Raw genomic sequence first — 25,413 nt, 5'->3', positions numbered from 1 at the left:
CCGGAAGTCAGATTGCAGAAGCTGAGTGAATTTGAAAATCTCACTCAAGCCCCAGACATGTCAGTTGTGGAATACACCTCCCAGTTTAATGCACTCGGGTCTTATGCTCCGGCCATCATGGCAGACGAAGTTTTGAAGTTGCACAGCTTCAAGAGAGGATTAAACAGTAGAATCCAGTCAGCCTTAGCAGTTTATCAGCCCGCCAATTTTGCAGAACTTATGGGCGCAGCTATCCGAGCTGAAACCGACATCCGCCGCAGGGAGGGAGAGAATAAGAACAAGCGACCTCATGCCGGTCAATCTTCTCAGGGCGGTCAGAAGTTCAGAAAGCCAAACCAATCAGGCGGACCTCCCTCAGGGCAAACCTCAGCGGCCAACCATCAAGGACCCAAGCCATGCCCGAAGTGCGGTTTCAAACACCCCGGGGAATGTCGAAGAGCCAGTGGTGCGTGCTTCGGATGTGGGAAAGCAGGGCACAGTATCGCGGATTGTCCTACGGCCGCCAACCAAGCAACTGGGCCCAACAAGGGAACTGGGCCGAATGTGGGAGCTAACCCCAGCAAACCAAAAGAGAATAAGCCTAATGCCAGGGTGTTCGCTATGAACCAAGAGGAGGCGGACGACGCCAATGAAGTCGTATCAGGTACCATCTTACTTCAAAAAGTACCTGCTTATGCATTATTTGACTGTGGTGCTACGCACTCTTTTGTGTCTAAGAGGTTTGCTAAGAAATTAGGACTTAAGCCCGAATCTCTAGCTGAACCTTTTCGGATAGCCACACCTACGAGTAAAACCATAGAAACCCATGAAATGCACAAGGGTTGTAAGATCGGTATCGCTAATCAGACTTTCAGTGCCGACTTGATACAATTAGTTATGGTCGACTTCGACATCATTTTAGGGATGGATTGGTTAGCCAATAACAATGCAATAGTGGACTGTAAAGGGAAAAGAGTTAAGCTCCGAACCCCAAATCAAGAAGAGATTGTGTATCATGGTAAATCCAAGGAACGGAAATCACTCCTTTCCGCTTCTCAGGCATGGAAGGCCATGAAATCCGGAGAAGACGTCCACCTAGCAATGGTCAGCGAAGTGCAAGGAGAGGTCGAACTGAGGACAGAAGACATCCCAATAGTATGTGAGTTCCCGGATGTTTTTCCAGAAGAACTCCCAGGGACAGTCCCGGACCGCGAAGTTGAGTTCGAAATTAATCTAGTCCCTGGTGCAGCACCAATCTCTAAAGCACCTTACAGGATGGCGCCAGCTGAACTCAAGGAGCTAAAAGAGCAACTCCAAGAATTGCTGGACAAAAAGCAGATTCGACCTAGTGTGTCTCCATGGGGAGCACCAGTACTCTTTGTAAAGAAGAAAGATGGGAGTATGAGATTGTGCATCGACTATAGGGAACTGAACAAGATCACTATCAAGAACAAGTACCCTCTTCCGAGGATAGACGATCTATTTGATCAGCTCAAGGGAGCCGCAGTCTTTTCTAAATTGGATCTGAGGACTGGATACCACCAACTGAAGGTCAGGGCTGAGGATATCTCTAAAACAGCTTTTCGGACAAGGTATGGGCATTATGAGTTCACAGTGATGCCTTTTGGGTTGACCAATGCGCCTGCAGCCTTTATGGACCTAAGGAACAGAGTATTCAAACCATTTCTGAACCGGTTCGTAGTGGTATTTATTGATGACATACTCATTTATTCTCCCAACGAAGAAGAACATGAAGAGCACCTCCGCCTGGCGCTACAGACACTGAGAGAGAAAGAGCTATATGCTAAGTTTAAGAAATGTGAGTTCTGGCTTAAGAGTGTATCCTTTTTAGGACATGTGATCTCGGAAGCAGGAGTATCAGTGGATCCCATGAAAGTTGAGGCAATTACGGAGTGGCCAAAACCTAAGAACGCCACAGACATCAGGAGCTTTCTTGGATTGGCAGGTTATTACAGGAAGTTCGTCGAAGGTTTTTCTTCAATCGCCATACCACTGACTAAGCTCACTCAGAAGAATTCCAAGTTCATCTGGGACGAAGGTTGCGAGAAAAGTTTTCAGACATTGAAAGAAAAACTTGCATCCACCCCAGTGCTAGTCTTACCTACTGAAGATAAAGAATTCACCATCTACAGTGACGCATCTAAGGAAGGTCTAGGATGCGTACTCATGCAAGAGGGAAGAGTGATCGCCTATGCGTCAAGGCAGTTGAAACCGCAAGAAAAGAACTACCCTACGCATGATCTGGAGCTAGCAGCAGTTGTCTTTGCCTTAAAAATTTGGAGGCACTACCTCTATGGTGCCAAGTGTGAAATTTTCACAGATCACCAAAGCCTCAAGTACTTGTTCACCCAAAAAGAACTAAACATGAGGCAAAGGCGATGAATCGAACTACTGAAAGATTACGACTTGACTATAAGTTACCATCCAGGTAAAGCGAACAAAGTGGCCGATGCTCTGAGTCGGAAAAATGGAGGCAAGATCACTCTAGCTTCACTCTCCGCTCAGCCATGTCTGCAAGCGACCGTCAAGCTAAATCAAGACAGAGACCCCGAGCTAAAGAAACTTAAGGAACAAGTCGAAAGCGGAAAGTCTCAAGACCTGCAAATGGATGACAAGGGGGTCGTATGGATGAAATGACGGCTATGGGTACCAGACAGCGATAACCTTCGTCAAGAAATACTGTCAGAAGCACACAAGTCCAAATTTTCAATTCATCCAGGGAGTACAAAAATGTACAGAGATCTTAAGAGAAATTTTTGGTGGAACGGAATGAAAAGAGATGTTGCAGTATTCGTCTCTAAGTGTCAGATTTGTCAACAGGTCAAAGCAGAGCACCAGCGACCCGGAGGATTATTGCAACCGTTGGAGATACCTGAATGGAAGTGGGACCATGTCTCCATGGACTTTGTGGTAGGATTACCAAAGTCAAGGCAAGGTCAGGACGGAATATGGGTAATTGTAGATAGACTTACGAAATCTGCACACTTCCTACCCGTCCGAATGAACTATAATCTGGACAAGCTGGCTATACTGTACATGGACAATGTGGTACGACTTCATGGGGTACCCGTGAGCATCCTATCTGACAGAGACCCGAGGTTCGTCTCACGTTTTTGGAAGAGCTTCCAAGAGGCCATGGGAACGAAAGTCACTCTTAGTACGGCCTACCACCCTCAAACCGATGGCCAAACTGAGAGAACAATTCAAACCTTGGAAGACATGCTGCGAGCGTGCGCCCTGGAATTCAGTAGCAATTGGAGCAATCATCTGCCATTGATCGAGTTTGCGTATAATAACAGCTATCACAGCAGTATTGGGATGGCTCCATATGAAGCTCTGTATGGAAGGAAATGTCGGTCACCCTTATATTGGGATGAAGTGGGAGAAAAGGCAATAGTAGGACCCGAGCTCGTACAGATAACCATAGACAAGGTTACAGTCATCCGAGAGAAACTCAAGACAGCCCAAGACCGACAGAAAAGTTGGGCAGATCTGAAAAGAAGGCCAATGGAATTCAACGTTGGCGATAAGGCCTACGTAAAAGTCTCGCCTATGAAAGGAGTTGTCCGATTCAGCAAAGCTGGGAAGCTGAACCCCCGTTATGTAGGACCCTTCGAAATTTTGGAAAAGGTGGGTACACTGGCATACAGATTGGCACTTCCGCCAAACATGTCAAGAATCCATAATGTTTTCCACGTGTCCCAACTACGGAAATACATCTCGGATCCAAGCCACGTGTTGGAAGTGGAACCGCTCATGATCGAAAGTAACTTGGGAGAAGAGCTGAAGTACGAAGAAATTCCCATCAGGATTGTGGACACCAAAGACCAAGTACTAAGGCGACGAATCATTCCCTACGTCAAGGTGCAATGGTCTAACCACACTGAAAGAGAAGCCACATGGGAGCTAGAAGAAAGGATGAGGAACCTATACCCTTACCTCTTCGTAGACCTAGCCAACCCAAGTTTCGAGGACGAAACTTCCCTTAAGGAGGGAGGGATGTAAAATCCTAGATATTGTAATCAGGATAGTATATTTTTGGATACCAGGATTTATCTCATTTTAAGATGTAATATTTGCAAGATTTTTCAAAGGTTGAGTGGATAATAATATCGTGTATATTTTTTTTTTCAAAATTTCAGTTATACACCGGACATAGACCTAAGATTTGATATACCTGGATAAAGATTTAAGCAAGAAGATGACTCAATCTTGGATTCCAAAATCTTGAAGAATATACCATAGAATTTTCGAAATTATTGGATAATTTATTATGGATTTTCGAAAATCGTTCACTACAGGGAAGTCTACACGATATAAAATACAGGCTTGGGAAAAATTTAACAGTTTAACTACCAGGATTTTTAAAAAGAAAAATATCAAAATCTTATCTTGGAAAAATACCACTAAATTTCGAATTTAGGTAGGGAAATAATTGGGATTTAAGAAATATAATTATTGGGGAATAAAAAGTCTACCGAATATTGAGAATTAGACACAAAAGTCGAAATTGTTGCAGCCTGGACAAGGCATAATTTCGAAATTCATCCAAGTAGGATATCCAAATTTCGAAATTATTATCTAGGACCAGGGATAAAGATTTAGATTAGATCACGATTCTAGATGAAGATTTGATTCAAATTCAAACGCGCGGATAAACTCGATCGAGATAGCAGCCAACCCCTATAAATAGGAGGGCCTATAACTCGAAAATTCACACCACTTTCTACTCCAAATTTTCGAGTTCCTCTCCTAGTTTTCTTAGGATTTTCGAGAGCTTGCTCTCTCCGTGTGCGAATAAGCGAAGCGCTGCTGCAGTCCAAACCCGAAGCTAGGGTTCGAAATTCCAGTGCAAGATTCCTTTCTATTCACGTTTTTTTCTCATCAAAGATCAGGTAAGTGGGCTTGTTTTAAATGTGTAATTTCGGTGTATGCATTTTCGTTTTTTTGAAATTTCGGTCGATTACAATTCTTCTTCTACCCCCTTCTGGTTATGATTTCTGCATGGGTTTTATGTTGACACTGTGAGGATTCAACTTGATATGGGAGGGAATCCCAACTATGATATGACCCTCATACGGTGGGGATATAACCGATTCGGCCTCGCCCCCTTAGAGGAATAAAAATTAGGGACTGAATTCAGTAAACCATTGAAAGTATAGGAATCTCAGTGTCAGGTCAAGGATACGAATGAGGTATGAGTCAAATATGCATGGTGTGCGTGTGTGTGTATTTCGAAAATATATGTGCATGGTGTTGTGTACTCGAACGGCCCCCACTTGCTGAGTATTTCCCAAAATACTCACCCCTTGCTCTCCCCTCCCCAGATAAATCAGAAGAACATGTTGAGGAAGAAGAGTCGGAACAATTCTGGGGATGGTGATCTCGAGATTAGTCTTGGCCATGTTCTCATTATTTTCGAATTTTAGAAGTTTAATTTTCATGTAAAACGTTTCCGCATTTATTTATTTTTCAGTTGTAAAGACAATGTCCAAACTTTGCGAATTTATGAAATAAACTGGTTTCGGTTTACACTGTGCTACTAGGCTGGTTGTTTTTCGATTGTGTGATTGATGAACAACGCCGATGTCGACCAACCCCAGTTTCGGGGCGTGACACAAGATAAGTCCCAATAATTAGTAGCGGAGTTTTGTTAATCATTAGGCTTTATAATAATGATATTGATGGGTATATAAATATATAATAACAAGCTGATACATCGATTATCTATGAGACACATATTTGGAGCTAATATTAATCATTTTGATGTTATCTAATGAATTTGGGGTGTGTGTGTGTGTCTATATATATATATATATATATATCATTCCCAATCATCCTTGAAATTCACTCCTTGCCAACTCTCTCTTCTCTGGCCGGTTATTAATTTACAGGATTTGAGTTTTTCTTGTTGTAAATGCTTGAGAAGATGAAGTGATTTTTACAGGGTTTTTTTTGTCGATTTACATTAGATATTTCTTGTAATTAAATTTGGTAGCAGTTGGTTTTCTTGTGCAAATGAATTTGTAAGCTTCTGTCTACCTTATCATTCACGACAGACTTACTACGATAAACTAAACTCGTAATGTCCTTTCATGTATTTGGGCAAACCAAAGTTGACACCCGGCAACATTAATTTGGCGTTTGTTTCTGAGGTTCAATATTATAAATATTAGATCTGTGGAATTATTTAATTTGCTGATTTAATTTTCTTAATCTTGGAGAAACCAAGAAAACCTGATGATGGTTAGCTTTATTTATTTATTTATTTATTCCTGTTTGGTTTAAGTATTGATTACATACATTACTGTTTCATTGTTCTTACCGTAAATGCCATCTTTGTTTTGTTTTGTTTTTTTTTTCAGTACAAATTAAATTAAATATATGTAAAAGCTGCATAAAATTCATCGCTCCTTGTACGTCATTTTTTTTTTCAGGTGGAGATGGGCTCAGAAAACCAGAGCACAGTTAGGCCTGGAGAGTTGGAATCAGGAATTGATGGAGGTCGAAAATCTTGTGTCTCTGGTAACTCCAGCAATATCAAGTCCGATAGCTTTGTGGTGGAGATGGACAGGTTCTCCCTTCCCGTCGAGAAAGACATCAGTGGATATTCAAGAATTACAGTAAGTTCTTCAGTTTTATATTTATTATTATTATTATTATCTGCTCCGATCTCAAGAAATCAAAGCGTTCTACATCTGGATTAAACAATTATCAATTATTGTTCCGGCTTTTCAAAAGCTCTTAATTAATAATATGGATTATCAGGGTAAAAAGTTTGATTAATTACTTTAANGATCCGGAAAATGCGGAGAGAAGAAAATTAGTTCGATTCTTGGACCTAACGAGAGAGACGCTTGCATGCTGTCAACTTCACCTAGAGGTATTATTAGTTGTCCCCGCGAACTTCTTTTTTTTTTAAAAAAAGAAAATCTATCATTTTTTTTACCTTTCAAGTTCGAATTTTTCTCTCTCTCTCTCGTAATTTTCGACCAAAATACGGAAGAATGATATGGGTTTTCCTCTATTTTTTTTTAAATTACGCTTCACGTTAGGTCATCAACAAGGCGAAGGTGGTAACCGAAAATTGGTAATAAACGTACGTACCACCATAAGATAATTATTTTAAGTAAATAGCAAATGATGAATTTAATAGAGAAAAAACTCGAAGCATTTAATTTGCTCCGGTTGTCTTTGAGTTCATTTTGTACGCATGCACGCCTTTTGTTTCGAGAGGGTATAATGAATTGCTAGAGGCCAAATGCCATTCTTAACTCACGTTTGGTCACAGCTAGACGCCATTTCAAAACTTGTCTTGTGGTCAACCTTTTTTCACATGCTAAGATTTCATATATCAACTAATTTGTATTGATTTAAAAGAAAGTTAGTGCGATTTTTATAAGGATTGAAGTCATATATTTAATAATAATACTCCCATCATGCTAGTGCTAGCTAATAAAAATATTCGGGTTACTTATAATTAATTAATTATTTGAATATCTTATAATAAATTATTTGGTTGTACATGTTATATTGAGAAGAAGTAGTATGAACCTAACTTATGCAGGGCTTAGACAGTCAAATAATCCATTTCAAAAGCCTAAAATTCAATACAACTTGGTGAGTGAAACTCCTAGTGTAGTCAGAATCATTGGACGTAATCGATCCATTAATGGTTAATTCTACATAATTGAATTTAAGTCTACAATTTGAAAACACGACGTTAGATCATGAGTTTCAAGTTCAAGCCTGTCGGGAGTGCACTTCCTTTTTATATTTCAAAGAATGAGACCTTTTGAGTAAGTTTTTATTCTGAAATCGCACGCATCAACGCTACACTGTCATTCTTTCTCCGTGCCTACTCTTTGCACCCTTACATTCCATTCGGCCCTGCACAATTTTAAGTATACCAATCAGCAACCCAACATTAGTACTACATTCTACAATTTAGCAAAGCATAACTTTTCTATGCAGCAACTTTACAAGGAAGCAGCATGCCTGAAAAGCCAACTGTGGTAGTGGCGTTGGGGGCCACCGATCACGCCACCACCCACCAACCTCATCATCAGATTACCATCAATGGCAGCATGAGCAACACGGCTGAGGAAAGTAAATGTGGCAACAAAAGGTTTAGTTTCCGACGTTCTCCACCTTCCTTGACTGTTGATCCCCGAAGGATACTTTTCCTCTTCGCAACTCTGTAAGTGTAAACGCACCAAAATTATTTTTGCTCGAGTGTATGCATAAGATTTTCGGGCACATTATGTAACTATCTTATATTTGTTACAGGTCGAGCATCGGGACTATAATATTGATCTATTTCACCTTATCCATGACAAAGATCAACGGGGATGACAATGCTGTTAATTAATAACAATTATTTCCAAATTGTGCACAGCTGAACAGAGTGTATTTTAGCATTTCATACTCAAATTAGCTATGTTCCGGATTCTTTTGTCCCAGAAAGCTGCCTTAATCTGCTAAGAGGGACGGGACAAGATACAATACAAAAAGAAGCAGAGAAAAAGAAACATGAGGTGGATACCGTATTTAATTAGCGTTTGTATAAAGTGCGATGGGGAGAGAAAGTGGGTGTCATTTTGCCACTTTTCAGTTTTTACCCTTAAATTCATATAAGTTTGCTCCTTCTGCAACACAACGAAGGAAACTCCGAAACTGAATTTTTTTAAAAAAAAAAACTGAAGGAAACTTGTCATTCTGTGAGGCTGGGACTTGTCATTCTGATGTCTGCCACTAAATACGGTTCGAGTCGCTGATGTCTGCCACTAAATACACCCTTTTTCAAACGGCGGTAGAAAAAATCAATGTTCTCTCCGTCCAGCTACTGCACCAGAGGAGTCATAGTTTCTCAAGTAAAAAACCCCAACCTTCTCTCAAGTACTGGTTCCTCCAACAATTTTGTCTTAATGCTCCATTATTATCTACTGATAATAAATAAAAACTAAAATGTTCATTGCATAACTAATGATAATGGGGATACGGCGGGGATATAATATTGAATATGTAAGATTAGGAATTCACTAAAATGTTCGACCACAAGATCAAAATTATTAAGAACTACCAACTGTTGTATTCAACCATGCTTCATAAAGGAACATAACGAAATGAGATCGAATTAGCAAATACGGCTTCATGGCATCGTTCTTAGATAGATCAATATGATATATACCATTTACATGACAACAATTAAATTGTGATCTATTTCGAAATTCACCTGAGATACAATAGGCATATTGTCAACCTTTTTCTTCAATAGAAATCTTGGCACGTGAAAGACTGATTTTTTTTATACAAATGAGGATCATATCCACTCTTGTTTAGGAACACAAAGTTCACATTTTAGTAACGTTTCGAAAATCTCTTCACTGAGTGGGTTCTTGCGTGCTGTAGCCCAGCGAGGAAGGCCAGAAGGCGAGACATAAAGATGGGATGAGATTGTCTCCGTTACAGGGCTAAGTATATCAGTACACGTTACACCCCAAAGCTGACATGCCTAACTAGTTGTTTCAGCTAGAGGGTATACAAGCATCGCTACCTCCTTGGCTGCTTGCTTGATGATTTCAACCAAGGGTTCAACATCATTAATCTCAACAAATCACATATATAAATTCAAAGAATAAGTTCAACCATATATTAATATAATATCCTCAGGGAGGGCAAACAGCACAAAATCTGAAACAAATATTTTCTACATTAATCGCGACATATACGTAAATTATAATAAACACAGTCCGTTCAGACGGAGATTGCTGAAATACCTGCCTCTGAATGCATCGCACATGAACTAACGATTGATGCAAACGAATATTCCGGCTGGCAAAAGATGAAAAAATATATCTACTGTGAATTTAGTAAATGAACGAACTTGAACGAGAAATAACCAACGTACCCCGGAGAATAGGTGGGTATTAACTGGGCAAACCCGGTCCACCAAGCAATAATCGAACTGCCCCAACGCCGCGTTAACTAAGTGCTCCGCCGTCCGTCCAGTCCCATAAGATACCATATAAATCGGCCCTCCAGCCGCCACATCCATTACAAACCTTCCACTACTCCCGCATTCCTTAAGAGGAGAAGATGTTTGGAATTCAGTTCCATCAGTATTGTCATATATAACCCAAAGCCGAATTATCAGAATTCCTAACTTCAGCTGATAATTGCTGAATAGGACGAGACGGTCCAATTTACGACCTGGGCGTATGGCTCGAGCCCTGGACCAGCGGTTCAACTGACTCCAAAAACATTAAAATAAGATATTTCAATAACTCAAATAATATATTTATATTTGATATCTCTAATAATAAATATATTACCAAGACTCCAAAAACAATACATCAATTTATGATTTTAGTTGCCTTAGGATCAACTCAGATTAAGCTTGGAAAAATTCATTCGTTCAAGAAAATCAAAAAATTGAAATCGATATATTTAATACGAATTCTCGAGTTTGGTCAGTTTACTTTACCAGCTTTCCGCATCAAGTCCAACATATAAGCCCATTCTTTCAAACATAATCTCAATTCTCGAGTTTACTTTACCAGTTAGCATCACATTTTCGAGCCGAACACGTTAGAGTTAAGACCGAGGGAGTTGACATTGAAGTTTAACATTGTGCAATTTATGTTTGTTTATGGCCTTGATAGCTTAATATGTTATGTACTTACACCTAATTAACTACAAAAGCTAGTTCAATGAGAGATAATTATCCAACTTCATATATGTAACTTCTTGAGATTTTACTCAGAACCAAGTAACAAAATCCAAATAATTAAGATAATGTTACGAAAACTTTGAATTATACAATTAAATCAACTCACGTGACCATGGTAAAATATGGAATTCCGATAAATTCACACTTTTTGTCTTTTCATGGATGAACCAATATTTTTTTGGTATCTAACAACATTTATTTGTGTTGGCTCGATTAAATGTACTAAAATAAGTATATATGTTTATAATATATTTTTACGAGCCAAGAACAAAGATTTTGACCAACAAAGTCACAAACCGAATTAAATAAAAGTTACATTACACATTTTCCACATCCCAAAAAATAAAAGAAACACGATACTTCCTTACTCCTAGTATTTGTGGGGTGAAACCTGTATTATGCTCAGTTAATATCTAAAAAATAATGTACCTCGTGATCGATGTATATGTGCCTACAAATTAACTACGGTCTAAACTTGAGTTTAATAGAAAATTAGGAAGTCCTACTTTATACCCCAAACGCTTAACATCTTCTTGCACCTGTTCTCTATATTCCCCGAACCTAAAACTTCTGTAAACACGAGGCTCGATGTTACTTTCTATGATCGTGTGGTAGGACGGACAGAAGAAGTAGGCAGTCGAAAACCTCTCCTTCTCCGCATTCGTCACCACTCTGTGCTCGACGCTTTTGTACGCATTGTTGCTCCAAGCCTGCAAATTATTACACAGTATTATAAGATCCATCTATTTCGTCAATCGGCACAGTGGATAAAATATAATTGCCAACTATTTACTTGGAACAAATCACCGATGTTAATAATTAGGGCCTCAGGATTGGGTCTAACAGCGATCCATTTTCCGTCTTTTACTAACTGAAGACCTCCGATGTGATCTTGGTGCAACACGGTGAGGAAATCGCTGTCCGTGTGTGGCATTATTCCGAACATATCAGGGTAACTCGGGCACCTCGGGTACCGGTTCAATCGAAGGTAGCAAGTACTGGGAAGACAGGTTTCTTTGAAATAATCAGATTTGCAGCCCAATTCTTCGGCTAGTAAGTCTACCAACTTTTGCGCTAGTTCAGACACCATTGCCGCGAATTGCTCCATTGTTGAGCTAAAGATTTCATCCCAGAAAGTATTAAAGTATATACAGTTCAATTAGTTAATAATGAAACTTGATTTGCTTAATGGTGGCTTAACTAATTGAATGGGGGTAACATGCATGCAGGGGAAGGTACGCAGTGGCAGCAGTATTTAGTACTGCAGATTCGGTCTGTGTCTGAGGATTAGGCACATGGAGAAGACAAAGCCCTTTCCGCCATGTCTCATTCTTTGCGACAATTTCGAAATACAATGTACATAAACAACTGTCAACACATGAATGAGTACTGTATTGTATTGCCATGTCGAAAGAATCATACACATATATCTCAATTGTAAATTTAATTTGTGAGGCCACAAGGATTTGCATTTAGATGGAAAGAAAAGAATGAAGATATAAAATTGGTAGATAGACGGATCAGGGAGTCGTAGTCGGGTTTTTAATTTGGAATATACGCCAAAATTTTTGATTTAAAAAATAAGATAAATATAATTAAATGGCGTGCCCAAAACGACATGTATGGAGTATATTAGACTTTTTCGACTAAATATCATAATGTAAATGAGAGGGACTGGTTCTGTATATTTTACCTGAGATTGTTGTAGCCACCTGAGCCCAATATATCACTTAATAACACATGAAAAGCCTCGGACCAAGATAGCTGCTTCAAGCAGGTAGCAGAAGGAGTCCCCCATCGATAACTTCCGATCGAGAAATTCAAATCTTTGCTGTTTGTTTTCTCATGGAATGGCTTCTTGAAAAGCTTGATTTGTTCATGTCTCATTCTTTCGAGTATCTCTGCAGAAATTCCGTGGTTTATTACTTGAAAGAAACCCCACTCTTTCGACGCTCGAGATATGTCCTTCTTGCATGCCTGCTTCTCAAAATCTCCAAGGTTTAAGCGGTTGAGGTCGATTAACGGCAGCTGGCATTCTTCCATGACTGGAGGATCGGTAGGAATATTTTTCTCATTCAAGATGCTATTGAAGAGATTCCTGTAAGTTTGCTCGAAAGGTGGATCAGGAGATTCTTCCATTCTCACAAGCTGAAACACCCAATAATGATCAGCAACATATAATATATATATATAGATATATATATGTATGTATGTATGTATGTATGTGCTATAATAGATAAACTGATGAGCAGGAATTTAGAGAAACATCAGAGAACTGGAAAATAAAGATTTGTACGTATAGGCGCTACTCGGTTCAATTAGTTTTGAGTGCAAGGTTCGAGTATTACGATCGGGAATAGAATTGGAGTAGAAACAAAGCGAGCCTCGGGCGAGAGCATTGTTCCATAGAAAGTTGAGGTCATGTGGTGGATGGTTCTACAAGACAAGGGAAAGATAATAAAAATCATATTTTGACTATATATGTTTCTTGTTTTGTCCTCGATGAAAACTTTGCATTGTGTCTCTCCATTTGCACGCCTTTGAGAACTTGAAGACAGGGTCAAATCTGTCATTTAACACGCGTGGGTGGGTGGCATCGCATGGATAGGTAATTCATATATATGTGACAAACATGAAACTGATGCTAAATAAATTGACAATGTTAATTCACCTTTATAGCAGGACCCATTTCCCCTTTAATACACGCCAAATTAACTCGGAAATTAATACAAACTTTCTTCGCTTATCTTTTGATCTAAGTTTTTAATAAAAAGAAAAAAAAAAAGGGTTCTTGGGAAACTTCTAAACAAGAAAAATCAAACGATAGATGTACTTACTTTGTTGAGATATTTCGATCGGTTCAAAGACAACACCATATCGATTGGTTTCCCACTTCTTCAGAAATGCACTTTGATCCTGCAAATATCAATCATAAAGTCAGTAATGGCAACTAATTAGAAAAGAACCAATGCATGGTCTCTGTCATTTTGCACCAAAACCCATACGAGGATGTGATTAAATATTTGCATGGCGACGATGTACACACACACCACATGTACATAACTGTGTTCACCAAGAATGTTTAAATGTTCACGTGGTGCCATATTTAGTATAGTACTACTTCATCCAGTCGACTAAATTTCAAGGCTACCAGAATTGTAGTTACATGCTAATGCCCATTTTGCAAGTACTTTAAATGTAATACTTATAAATAACATAAACTTGACGCGTACGTGCTGCCGACGATATATCTATCTCCACCAACGATCACTCTCGCTCTGCCGAGATATTTAACATGAAGAACAAAGAAACTTGGGTAATTTGGAAGAAGATCGAGACGGGGGGAATAGTACAAAGAATGGCTTTTTGGGCTGGGGAGGGGAGTTTCGGAGTGAGGGTGAGAAGAGAGAGAGAGAGGATCGATTAGTTGTCCCTAAAAGATTGGAGTGGGATGGATAGATACTTATAAGAGAAATGGGGGCCATATGCAATAATTTTGAATTGAAAATTTTTCTTAGATATATGGTACTCAAGGATTGAGAATCTATGTTAAAAGAGACGAACACGCAGCTTGTAATACCACCACTAATCACTGATCCGACAATGTGTTTTACCTTTTAATGAATAAAAATTTGATTCCCCGCTTGTCCTGAAAATAGAAAGATAATTGCACAGATGGTGTTTGTTCAAGTGGAGGATTATTAGAGTCAGATCTTTACATAGGGACTAGGGTATGACATGGAATTAATATTGGAAAAAATTCGACCAAAATCGAATCAATTAATTCATTGGATTCTCCAACATTTAGTTAAATTCAACCGAATCGAAGAAAGAGATTACGAATGTAATTCAAGTCAAAATTATGCAAATTAAATCAATAATCGAATTAATATATAAGTCATGAGCTGGGCCCGGAACGTATCGACACTGAAATTTTTTTGACAAATAAAAATTCGAAAAACAACAAATCTAATATTATAGTATAAATCAAACTAGACAATTTCATAAATAATTTGTCTTCGCCACGAAAAATCTCAAAAACGAAAATAACATTGCGAAAACGTTTTACAACTTAATAAAAACGAAATAGCATAACTAGAATAATCACGAAAATTTCAATTTCTCCTTTCCACAAGCCTCAAAACATAGCTTGTTCTTCATCGTCTAAATGCGCTTCGTTCTTATCTCAAAGAGAGAGTATAAAGTGGTAAATATTTATTTAAATACTCAACAAATAGGGGCGATTGATCCAAACAAATAACGAAGGTACATATATATTTATACAATTCAAAAGATATGCATGTCGAATACAAATCAGAACGGAACACAATAAATAGAACTGGAAACCATATTATTTTTCATGGTTAATTGATCAGTCCCTAATTTTTAATCCTCTCATATGAAGCTTAATGGTTATTATATATCACCACATCAGAACATTAACAGAACTTATCAAATATCAAAAATTCTTTCACCATTTCAAATGTAAATCATAACAGTGTCTTCAAATAATTTCAAACAAGTTTTCTTAATGTTGCTCGAAAATTTAGCTAAACTTGGTTGTGTGATTTTCGAAATTTGTGTGCTTGTGAGGGTGTGAATTTCATATAGCCCTAGTGGGGGTATACATAGGCGTAGTAGTACAAAAATTTGTCATAAATCGTTTGATCACCTTTTCATAACTTCGAGATTGCAAGGCTATACAAGAAAATCAATCAACTACGAATTAGGAAAATATAGTTGAAACTTGAGCACCAAGTCTAGGGTTCCGGCTGCAAATTTAATCTCTTATTGGGATAAAACAAACTCAATTTCAAATTAAATAAGACACCAATCGGCTCTAAAGTGATGTTCAAAGTGGTGGAGTATGTAAGCTTTTGGCCAATGATTAGAAGTTTGATTTCTTCAACCAACATATTCTCGAGAGAATTTGTCACATAGAGGTTGCCCAAAAAGATTTACATGACTAATGTGATTTACAAATTATTGTATTAAGCTGAGAAAATTTTGCGAATACACGTTCACATATAATAATAATAATGATAAGGCATTAACCGAGATAAAGTCTTAGGTAAAAGCAAGGTTCTAAAAAGCGTGAAGCGCTCCGAAGCGCGGATGTCGAGCTTCTAAGCTTTTCAATCTTAAGCGAGATTAACACGGGCTTAAGCGTGAAAAAGCGATTTTTATCTTTAGTTAATTGTAATTATCTCAAACCAATAAATAGATAAAATAATACATAAATATGATAAATTTAAGTCTGATACATTAATTCTCATATTTATAAAAACATAAAAATCTCAAAATTACAATCTTTATTTGTTTATGCAAATACACCACATTAAAAAATAATAAATATTTGTCAAATCATTGTCAGACACGCTTAATCATAATTAAAATTTAAAAATAGACATCTAAATTATAAACATAATTTATTATTTTAAAATAAAAAAATACATACCTTCAAAATAAAAAAAAATTAAAAATAAACAGATGTGATTAATTGTGCTTAATTAAATTTCTTAATTAAACGTCTTAATTACGCTTATAGTTTGACCGCTTTTTTCAGCTTTTCTCCGAAGCGGGGTGTTTTTGTCGAACTTAACGGACTTTTTAGAACACTCGGTAAAAAAAGACGTATTGTTGCAGGGTTTCAGAAATTTCAGTGCTCAATATGATAATTAAGTCAAATTCTTTAAACTTTGAGATTAATTATTCTGTCACTGAGTTGTCGTTGGTCGGGTATATACGAGAGACGTTCAAAACACTCATTCGATGGCAAGCAATTTCAATGATATAGACATAAAGCTTGGTGCAATAGTCAAGCCATTCACATGGTTAGAACAAACATATATTCCATGATATACGAGATTAATTAAAACCTTCTTGTTGGAGTAAGATTTTTTCTTTTCTAATTTGTATGTAAGAAATCGTAATACACAATACTTTTAAGGAATTGTCTGAGTTAGTGGAGTAAATGAACACTTAATCAATAATTGTGTATTCGATTATATATCTCTACCAACACTTTCTCCGACGATTCTGTTGTACAGGACTTGACAAATACAATTTACATGACTAACATATATAATTTGCAGGTTACTATATCGGTATGGTGATTTACCTAAACACACCAAAGACAACGATTTCAGATTATCACGTTATTAAAACACAATTGCGACACCATGTCCCCATAAGTTCTAATAGATCAATCAGCTGATTTGAGGTGTTCTCTCGTAGATGAGACGTATAAAATTGACTACAAATCAAGATCTCACGGCTAACCTTACATCAAAACGTTTGACGGTTGTAACATATCCAAACAAGATTAAGGCATCCATTTTTACAATAATTTTTATGAACTAATTTTACAACAACATAAAAACTGAGTGAAGTTTTCGTAGCCACGCACGGTAATTATGAAAAGAACTAATTTCTATAGATTAAGGTTAAACCATACGTTAGAACTGAAGCGTATATCGGTATATACCTATTTGTATTATGTTAATCAATTGGTGCAGATCTGTTAGAGCCTTCCATCAATTTTTTTAAAATAAAAATATATAAAAAAAATTCAGCATGTATTGATTTCTAACGATTTTTTTATATATATATACGAAAATACAGAGGTGGCAGAATGAGCTTTTGGTTGGTGCTGGAAATTAATGTTTGCCTTTAGGTGAAAAGTTTCCCACAAATATGTCATAATATATAATAAAAATATAAGATGTGTGAGGATCGGAATTGTGACGTTCAGGATGGTTCCAACAAATTCGATTTTTCTCTTCTTTTTTTTTTTTACCATTTAAGAAGCATTGCAAAATATAATATTTTTGCTAATCAACAAATTAATTAGCATATAAAATTTATATCGTAATTCAAATAATTTATGGATTTAGTGGATTGCTCAGTACCGTAATTTACCTCATCTCTTCTTCTGACTTGGGGTGGCTAGCTGGAGAGGAGGGGGATCTTGAGGTTGTGGATTCAACCTTTTGGACCAATTGGCGTAAAATGACCCAAGTTCTTGATTTCATTTGGCTGTCCTTCTTCCAAGTCTCTGCTTTTACCATCTCTCCAATGAATCTAGGAACAGTGCACGTTATTAAATACTCTCGGACCCAACTGTATTAACGGCACACAGTCTATTGCTAACTATTATATGTCGGCATTCCCCAATATATATTATTTATTTACTTTATATATATATGTTAAAGGGAAAAAAAAAAAGAAAAGGAATTGAAATGTAGCTAGAGTCCCCATCACATGCCTAATCTCGAGTCCTCGTCAATTTAATTCAGAAAAACAAATTATGTGGAGGACGATAATTTAAAGCCATCATGTGCTTTGCTCGACGAGAAATTAAGGGCACTCAAAAAGTTGTTCCCCTTTTCACTGGCACTCGTGATTTTAATATTAGTAATAATTTATAATATTGTTTTATATACAATTATTTTTTTAACTTTACGAAATAAATTACAGCATAATTGTTCAAATAATTATTATTTTTTTTTAAAAAAAGTTTATAATAAAATCTAGTTCTTATGATCATGGCACTTGACGATGTAGTGTTGGATATTATTGATATGTCCAATTGAAATTGAGAAATTCGACGGAAATTTAACCAATCTAATCAAATTTTGACCATTTTATTTTTTTCTGGGCGGTCACCTATTTTAAGTAAGAAAATGCCTTACAACACAACCTTGAAGTTCAAATTTCATTTGTCATGAACATTTCGATTTATATTTAGACGTGTTCCATATCCCAATTCGTCTCGTTTCCGAAAGTAAAAGCCGGAACAAATTCAGGGTTCACTTGAGTGCTACTGTTGTTGAGCAAATATATCATTTCATATTATAAGTAATATGGGGTAGGTTTGAAAAACTAGTTATGGCCACACAGAAACAACCTATGGTGCCGACAAGCTTATGTCAAAATCATGGACACGACGTCACTTGTCAACAGAAATTACATGCGCACATGATGTGCTCAAATTTCCAAATCAAACATTAGAATAAATAAAAAGCGGCCGATCTAATCATGGGTTGTGGGGTCAAACAATGATATGAAATACGCAAAATTCTTTTTGACTCATTATTCAAATGAAAATACAAAAAGGTGATACACTGCCCTAGCTCGAAAACGTGCAATTCATTTGGTCATGAAAAATATTAATCAAGATTTAATCATTTTACTTTTGCTTAAAAAGAAGCCAAATTCTCTCGACTCAAAAACCTGTCGTTTCACATTCGATTCCCCCTTCGAGCTTCCATTATACAGCACGCACATATGGCTCTCCAGTTTCCACGATTTCAGCACAATCCCACCATATCCAATTATTGCCCAGAAAAAAAAAAAAAAACTAGTAATATCTATGTAAGAATATAAATGCTAAACGTACAGAATAAAAATGGGGTAGGCTCACATTCATTTTCCTGGCCAGTCGAAATCTGCAGGACATTATCTAACTTAAGAGTAAGGGACCCAATGACTGATAATCATCATTAATAAATGATACAAACTTCAGTTGAATCCGTGTACAATTTGGGTACACATGTGGCGGGAACCCCACTTAAATAATCAAAGTCGAATAGATTTGTACTTGTAATTATCTTCTTTTTTAGTGTCGGAACATATTTAATTTTGGATAACATTGAAAAAACTCGATGTGGGGTATCGGATTGCTTCATAATACCACAACACAACACGAGCCAATGTTTTTTTTTTTTTTTTAACTAAAATTCTCGTAATACTCAGGGAAAACTTCTAAATTTGTTCTATTGAAGATGGACAATAAATTTGGGTGCATGAATCAAAATCGCAATTTTGATAAACAAACGGCTGCAGTTGATTTGGGGGTCAATCATTAGGAGATTCGCCCTTTCCAAATTAATCAAAGCATTCCATTTGCTTTCCTGGCCCTCACCACATCCACTTCAATACCACCACTGTCGAAACAATATTCAACTCAAAATATATATATTTTTTCCCTTTAAAGCATAATACCAATCCATTACTCTGAACCATGGTTCGATAGTAGAGTACTGCTAGTTGTAGGTTTGATCCCTTGGTATCAATATATTATACGGTAAGTCATCGCACTTGATTTGTGTACAATTTACCTAACTATCATGATTTATAAGTTTTCTAATGATGATGATTGTGGATTTCATCTTAAAACAAAAGTAAAAAAACTATTTAACATAGCTTTGTGTGATATATGAAATTTTCAATGACGATATCTGTTTGAGGAAATTAAATTAAGTGCATACCGTCACTTTGTCTAATTTATGTCTGAAAATATTTCGTGAACGTACAAAACCAAATATTGCCTTGATATTTGGAATTGGCAAATATTTTTTCTTTTGAAAAGATGAAAATGCATAAAGAAGAATTCTCAAAATAATAATAATAAATAAATAAAAGAAGGAAGTAGACAGCATAAAACTTAAGAAGGTCAAAATTGTATTTTCAGTTACCCTGCACCACCACCCTCCCCCACAAACAAAAAAAAAAAAAAAAAAAAAAAAAAAAAAAACTCAGGATCCTCAATTACCAATCGTCCGGAGAACTGCCGATGGTCCCTTCTCATTCACCCTTCCATCACCATCACCTTGCTATGCCGAATCTACATACGGTTTTCTTCTGTCTTTTAACTCCATTTCTATCCTTGCTCACTGTTTTTTTCTTCATCTTTGTTTGTAATTTTCAAGTGTCTCTCAAATGCCAATTCTTCTGAGATCAGAAAAGCTTACTAGTACTACAAGCTGTCTCTTAAGTAGTAAGTCAATTTTTTTTTTTTTTCTTATGTAATGCCCAGTTTATTGCTTGGTTATAATTCGATTTTTAGAATATTTTATTTATTTTTGTGATATTACTTCAGTCATCTGGATAAAAATTCTGATCCTGATTCGAGGAAGCTGTTCGTGAAAATTGCTAATGCTTATGAGGTTATATTCGCAGCTTTTTTCCTCCTGTTCTCCAATCGATTCGATTCATGTGAATTACAAGCATACGGCGTGATTTGTTTCGTCCAAGTGCCCTATATAGCTCTGTTATGTGTTAAACGTCTGATTTAAAACACAAATGTTGTTCAAGAGGATGTACGAATATTGATCATAAAGAGCAGTTTAGTTAACTGGTAAAATTTCATACTCGTTGATGACAATTTAATGAATAATGCTAAAAGTACAACCAATATATTGTCACAACTATATTTACAATCATTATATCGCGAGATTTTGTCATTATATCTCGAGATTTTGTATTTAATATTGCGAGATTTTATTATTATATCGCTAGATTTTGTATTCGATATGTAGTGAGACTTTGACAAATTGAATTTTTGTAGAAGAGTTAGCGGTTCGTAATAGCAGATATACTTTACCTTTGGTTTTTAACTTGTAAGTTGGGAAATTATCCCTCCCCCAGATACAAACATATGTACAGAGTGAAGCAGCATGTCCTCGCAGCTTCAAATATCCCTAGACATCGTTGAATTGGTTTCGTCTTGTTTCATTGGTCACTATCAATTCATGTATTTAAATGAATAATTCACTTCAAGTTCAATGTATCTGATCATTGGACAGCTAACCACATTGAAAATCTGGTGTTTCATGCCACTTTCTCTCTCCCCCCTTTTCCTAATATGTTGCCTCATGCTTCATCTTTATTTGTGCTGTCGTTATCATGTCATGTTTTGTTGTCCAGTCATTGCTGTGAATTTTGGAATTCCAATCATTCTACACCGCTAATTGATTAGCGGCAGATATTTTGAGAGAGATTATTTACATTCCACGTAATATCATCATTCTATGATTTTACTCTTGTAAAAGCTAATCGGGCACTTAGGACAATTACATGTTCATTCAGCATTTTTTTCTTCCAAAAAGAATGATTAAAGTTTTATAATCTTAATCTCAGTTCTTTGCTCTGATATTAACCAATACTGGCCCTTTCTCGCAACTATTAGGTTTTCTACAATACAGCTCGATACTACCATGCTTACTATGGTCATAAGACAGTAAGTTCCTTTTCCATATTTTAGTTGCAATTTACACAAGTAGTTGTGAAGTGTTAAATTAACTGAATTGCCAGAGCAAGATTTAAGTATGGTTTTGAGATTGGTTTGCAAGATTTCACTAATTGGACTACGACTCTATAATTAGAGTGTAAAACAATAGTCCTTCATGATTTTTTTGTTCCACTAAACGAAATTTGGGAGACAGAAAATTGGGCTGCTGTTCTATCCCTCATCTTGTGCCTAGTAATTTTATATTTGTAAACTTGCCTTGTTAAATTTAAAGAGAAATCCTCTATACATGAAACATTGGTTCTTTCCTCTTCGTTTCATTCTTAGTGGCCAGTTGATCATCTCTTATTCTCTCATTTCAGGCTATTGATATGGTCAAGAAAACTGGAATTGCAGATAAAGGGAGCTGAAAAACCCACTGTTTGGGGACTTCTCGGCGTTCGTTTCATTTTACTTCCTTACACTGTGGGGAAGGTCGATATAGATGCATTTTCTGAGTAGTTGGCAAACTATCTGAAAGCCATTACTTTACTGGTCGATCTCAATTTCTGAAAAAACTGCTCTTCAGTATATTAGTTTAAACAGAAGCTACTGTTGGAATTTGGAACATATAACCAGTTACTTTCACCTACAGTGGCGGATATGCGAAAGAATCAAAGCGCAGAAGATAGTCGATGAAATCCAGTAGCAGAGAGGGCTGCTTGCTTGCAGCTTTATGGTATCATCCACGCTCATTTGGTGTGGAGATTTTGGAAAAATTTTGACAAATCAAAACTTCTATACTTGAATAGAGAGGCCCTAATATTATTTTCCTTTTCTGCATATCGACTGAACTCCAGTAATCATAGAACCTTACTAGGAAATGCTCGCAAATTTCAATGTTGCAGTTGAGTGATTCAAATTGTTTCATTGAATATGAGTTACCTGGAATGCTACATAACAATATCGATGATGATTCGGTCTCTGTTTTTTTCCTTTGTTGAATCATTGTTGTCTTTTTTTTATTATTATTGTTGTTTTATCTATGTTATATTTATAGTTTTATTTTATGTAATTAATTATTAAATTAGAATTAGTGAGTATTGGAGTTTGAATGATTATTAAATTTATTTATGTTATTCAATGAATATATTTAAAATTTAAATATTATTATATAAAAATATTTATATTATTTGAGATAATGTTTAAACATGATAACTAACTTTTCCGTTAAATTGATTTGTTTACTTTAATTGAGTGCAAACTATTACTAAAAAAATAGAAAAAAATATCTAAAATCATATATTATTTTATCTATCAAAATATTTTGATAAATAATAAATAAATATTTTTTAAAAAATTTGTCATTTATTAGATGGATATATCGAAGCTCTAATTAAGATAAATAATAATAATAATAATAAAAATAATAATAATTCACTGACAATCAACAAATCGAAATTCACGATGATTTTGAAAAGATGCAAAAATATAATATTATATAAAAAATCATATTTCATTTAATATAATAGAGACTAAATATAGGAAAAAAAAACACATTGTGTGCTAAAGTATGGATTCCCCTGCCATCACAGACCTGTCCATCCCCCTCAGATCTCATCCATTGCGTTCCGTTCGTAGTATTTTCACCTTCTTCTATAGAAGATATTTTAGTTTTTGCTTATGTGGAAACGATTATTACATAATGATAAAAACAACATGATTCAAAAGTACATGCATTTGGTCGTTCATACTATGAATACAGACGTTCTGCTCATTCGATACATTATGCATTGCTTTGCTTGTAGAACTTGGTGTCGATTACTTGCTTCCCACACATTGCGCATACCCCTGGATCAGAAAGGGGAAAAAAACATAGAATCACCACACACCAATGCTTTTTTCAAAGGTATAAATGGAAAAAAGTTTACCTTTACTGTATGCGCATGTGTGACAATATTTGCCATCCTGATGTACTTGTTGCTTACAGATAATGCACTTTGTTTGTCCATATGGTGTCCACCTGCCAACCCAAGTAATTTCACAATGACTGATAATCTATTTTATAATAAAAGAGAAGTTTTATTACAGCATATACCTTCCGATTTCTAACCATTACCTACTTCGATGGCCTTTATTTTTCTATGATCTAACGCTCTCTCTAAGCTAGAAAGGATTGTGTAATGCTCCAGATTCAACGACTGAGACGTTATCATTGGTATCAGAACCAACCTTTTTTAGTATAGTGTGGTTCGAGGGCGAACCAAACGAAAGTTAGTGTGCATGTGATGCACGAGGCCGAAGAGGGCGGGTGTGATCGTCGGTGCCATGAGGTTGCACAGATAACATGCTTGAGTTCTCTTGAGAGGTTTTGGCTTAGTCCTCCCCTTTTTTATGGTTCTTTTTGTTTTAATAAATTAGCTGGTGTATGTCGTTCTCTATCTAAAAAACAATCATAATAAACCAAGGAGCAGGGAATTCAAGGATTGCCGATTCCACCATGGTATAAACAAAATGTAAACAACTAATTTAAAACACAGTTGAACGAATAGGAAGCGCGGAAAGCCACGGTAACACATCAAGGCTACAATTTTATACGTTCTAATGAATTCTAAACGATCAATGGGGTTTAGTATAAAAATCAACAACAAGACAGCAAGTAATTTCAATCACCAAATAAAGTCTGTAGCTTTCAACTCACATGCCATTGCTTGAAAGAACAATAAAAGCAAAAAATAGAGTAGTGGGGTGAAGGGAACCTGTGTTTCTTGGAAAGGAGTTTGTTCTCGTTAACCTTACGGCCACCACCTTCTGTGATATTGTGTGCCCCTTCCTTCCACTTGTCCGGCACTATCACCTTCGACAACTTCTTCTCACCTGCACAAACACACAATTCGTCATCATCGTCCACATACGAATTCCCCCCAATCTGGCAAAACCCTAACAAACCAATTCCAAAATTATGCGTAAAAACGGCTAATTGATTCGGCAGGAAAAGGAGAAGAGGCTTACACTTCTCGCACACCATTTTGCGATCGGAACCTTTTGCAATCGAGAAAGGATTTTTACAGCTCGCACTCCATACCTGACGAAATTATTGGGAAATTCAGGGAAAAGGGATTAAGAAAGATTTATTTAAAAACAATCTAACAACTCAATTTACATAATTGTTTTTTTTTTTAAATGTAAATATATCATTAACTTAAACTTTTAAGATTAAATCCATTTATCTCATTCAGTCGACTTCAAACTTGGTTTCTCTTCCATCGACCTCTTTTCATTTCCTTTCCGACGACGATTCTCAATGCAAATCATCTTTCTCTTCCCGACAATTCTCGACGCAGATCCTTCCAATCTAATCAAACACAATCGGACAAATGGCTGATAAAAATTTGATAATGTTAACGTTTATTTCGATTTATTGCTTCTGTTTGTTCAACTCGCTTGAAGAAGAAAGGAGTGTCGACCGCTTGGGTCAACCAAGACCCAAACGCTTCTTAACTTTATACAATTTTTTGTGTTATTTTTGAAACTAACACTAGTAATATTTGATGCTTCAAAAATGCTTTTTTAATTGGCCCCAGCTTTTAAAAGGTGGTGGATGCTAGAAATAATTTATTTTTATTGTCAAAATAACTAAATTCAAATTAGCTCAATAAAATAAATAAAT

The 25,413-nt window shown here is 36.3% G+C and overlaps 5 protein-coding genes across 11 annotated transcripts; 2 read left to right on the top strand and 3 right to left on the bottom strand.

Moving 5' to 3' along the window:
• The first annotated feature begins 57 nt into the window (after nt 1-57).
• LOC140983989 (uncharacterized) lies at nt 58-7,094 on the top strand. Its single transcript, XM_073451131.1, has 7 exons — nt 58-1,327; nt 1,628-2,305; nt 2,429-2,622; nt 2,821-3,098; nt 3,348-3,831; nt 6,438-6,623; nt 7,056-7,094. The coding sequence occupies exons 1-7, from the start codon at nt 58-60 to the stop codon at nt 7,092-7,094; spliced, it is 3,129 nt and encodes a 1,042-aa protein (XP_073307232.1).
• An 89-nt stretch (nt 7,095-7,183) lies between these two features.
• LOC140983987 (pyruvate, phosphate dikinase regulatory protein 1, chloroplastic-like) lies at nt 7,184-10,511 on the bottom strand. Its single transcript, XM_073451130.1, has 4 exons — nt 10,482-10,511; nt 9,911-10,249; nt 7,962-8,198; nt 7,184-7,891 (listed from the first exon to the last, which is right to left on the bottom strand). The coding sequence occupies exons 1-3, from the start codon at nt 10,509-10,511 to the stop codon at nt 7,980-7,982; spliced, it is 588 nt and encodes a 195-aa protein (XP_073307231.1). The 3' UTR covers nt 7,184-7,891; nt 7,962-7,979.
• A 470-nt stretch (nt 10,512-10,981) lies between these two features.
• Nucleotides 10,982-14,153, bottom strand: LOC140983803 (gibberellin 2-beta-dioxygenase 8-like). Of its 5 annotated transcripts, none has more exons than XM_073450954.1 (5): nt 13,949-14,153; nt 13,570-13,640; nt 12,426-12,880; nt 11,526-11,847; nt 10,982-11,442 (listed from the first exon to the last, which is right to left on the bottom strand). In XM_073450954.1, the coding sequence occupies exons 2-5, from the start codon at nt 13,606-13,608 to the stop codon at nt 11,191-11,193; spliced, it is 1,068 nt and encodes a 355-aa protein (XP_073307055.1). In that variant the 5' UTR covers nt 13,609-13,640; nt 13,949-14,153; the 3' UTR covers nt 10,982-11,190. The 5 variants fall into 5 exon arrangements, with proteins under 5 accessions (XP_073307055.1, XP_073307052.1, XP_073307054.1 ...); XM_073450951.1 differs by having other exon boundaries at nt 13,570-13,648; nt 13,966-14,153; XM_073450953.1 differs by having other exon boundaries at nt 13,966-14,153.
• Nucleotides 14,154-20,279: 6,126 nt separating this feature from the next.
• Nucleotides 20,280-22,717, top strand: LOC140983804 (dnaJ protein ERDJ7-like). 3 transcript variants are annotated; one of them, XM_073450956.1, is made up of 5 exons: nt 20,280-20,513; nt 20,616-20,682; nt 21,705-21,755; nt 22,127-22,238; nt 22,399-22,717. In XM_073450956.1, exons 2-5 carry the CDS (start codon nt 20,672-20,674, stop codon nt 22,450-22,452), a joined length of 228 nt encoding a protein of 75 aa, XP_073307057.1. In that variant the 5' UTR covers nt 20,280-20,513; nt 20,616-20,671; the 3' UTR covers nt 22,453-22,717. The 3 variants fall into 3 exon arrangements, 1 of the variants encoding a protein (XP_073307057.1); XR_012176518.1 differs by lacking the exons at nt 20,280-20,513; nt 20,616-20,682 and having other exon boundaries at nt 21,157-21,755; nt 22,127-22,298; XR_012176517.1 differs by lacking the exons at nt 20,280-20,513; nt 20,616-20,682; nt 21,705-21,755 and adding an exon at nt 21,088-21,135 and having other exon boundaries at nt 22,127-22,717.
• Nucleotides 22,718-23,381: 664 nt separating this feature from the next.
• On the bottom strand, nt 23,382-24,848 carry LOC140984492 (uncharacterized). Its single transcript, XM_073451953.1, has 4 exons — nt 24,756-24,848; nt 24,503-24,620; nt 23,675-23,766; nt 23,382-23,594 (listed from the first exon to the last, which is right to left on the bottom strand). Exons 1-4 carry the CDS (start codon nt 24,769-24,771, stop codon nt 23,530-23,532), a joined length of 291 nt encoding a protein of 96 aa, XP_073308054.1. The 5' UTR covers nt 24,772-24,848; the 3' UTR covers nt 23,382-23,529.
• Between the last annotated feature and the right edge of the window lie 565 nt (nt 24,849-25,413).

Source organism: Primulina huaijiensis, chromosome 9 (assembly GCF_012295235.1).
Source record: "Primulina huaijiensis isolate GDHJ02 chromosome 9, ASM1229523v2, whole genome shotgun sequence".
Lineage (NCBI taxonomy): Eukaryota > Viridiplantae > Streptophyta > Magnoliopsida > Lamiales > Gesneriaceae > Primulina > Primulina huaijiensis.
This window is presented reverse-complemented; position numbering and strand designations above follow the sequence as displayed.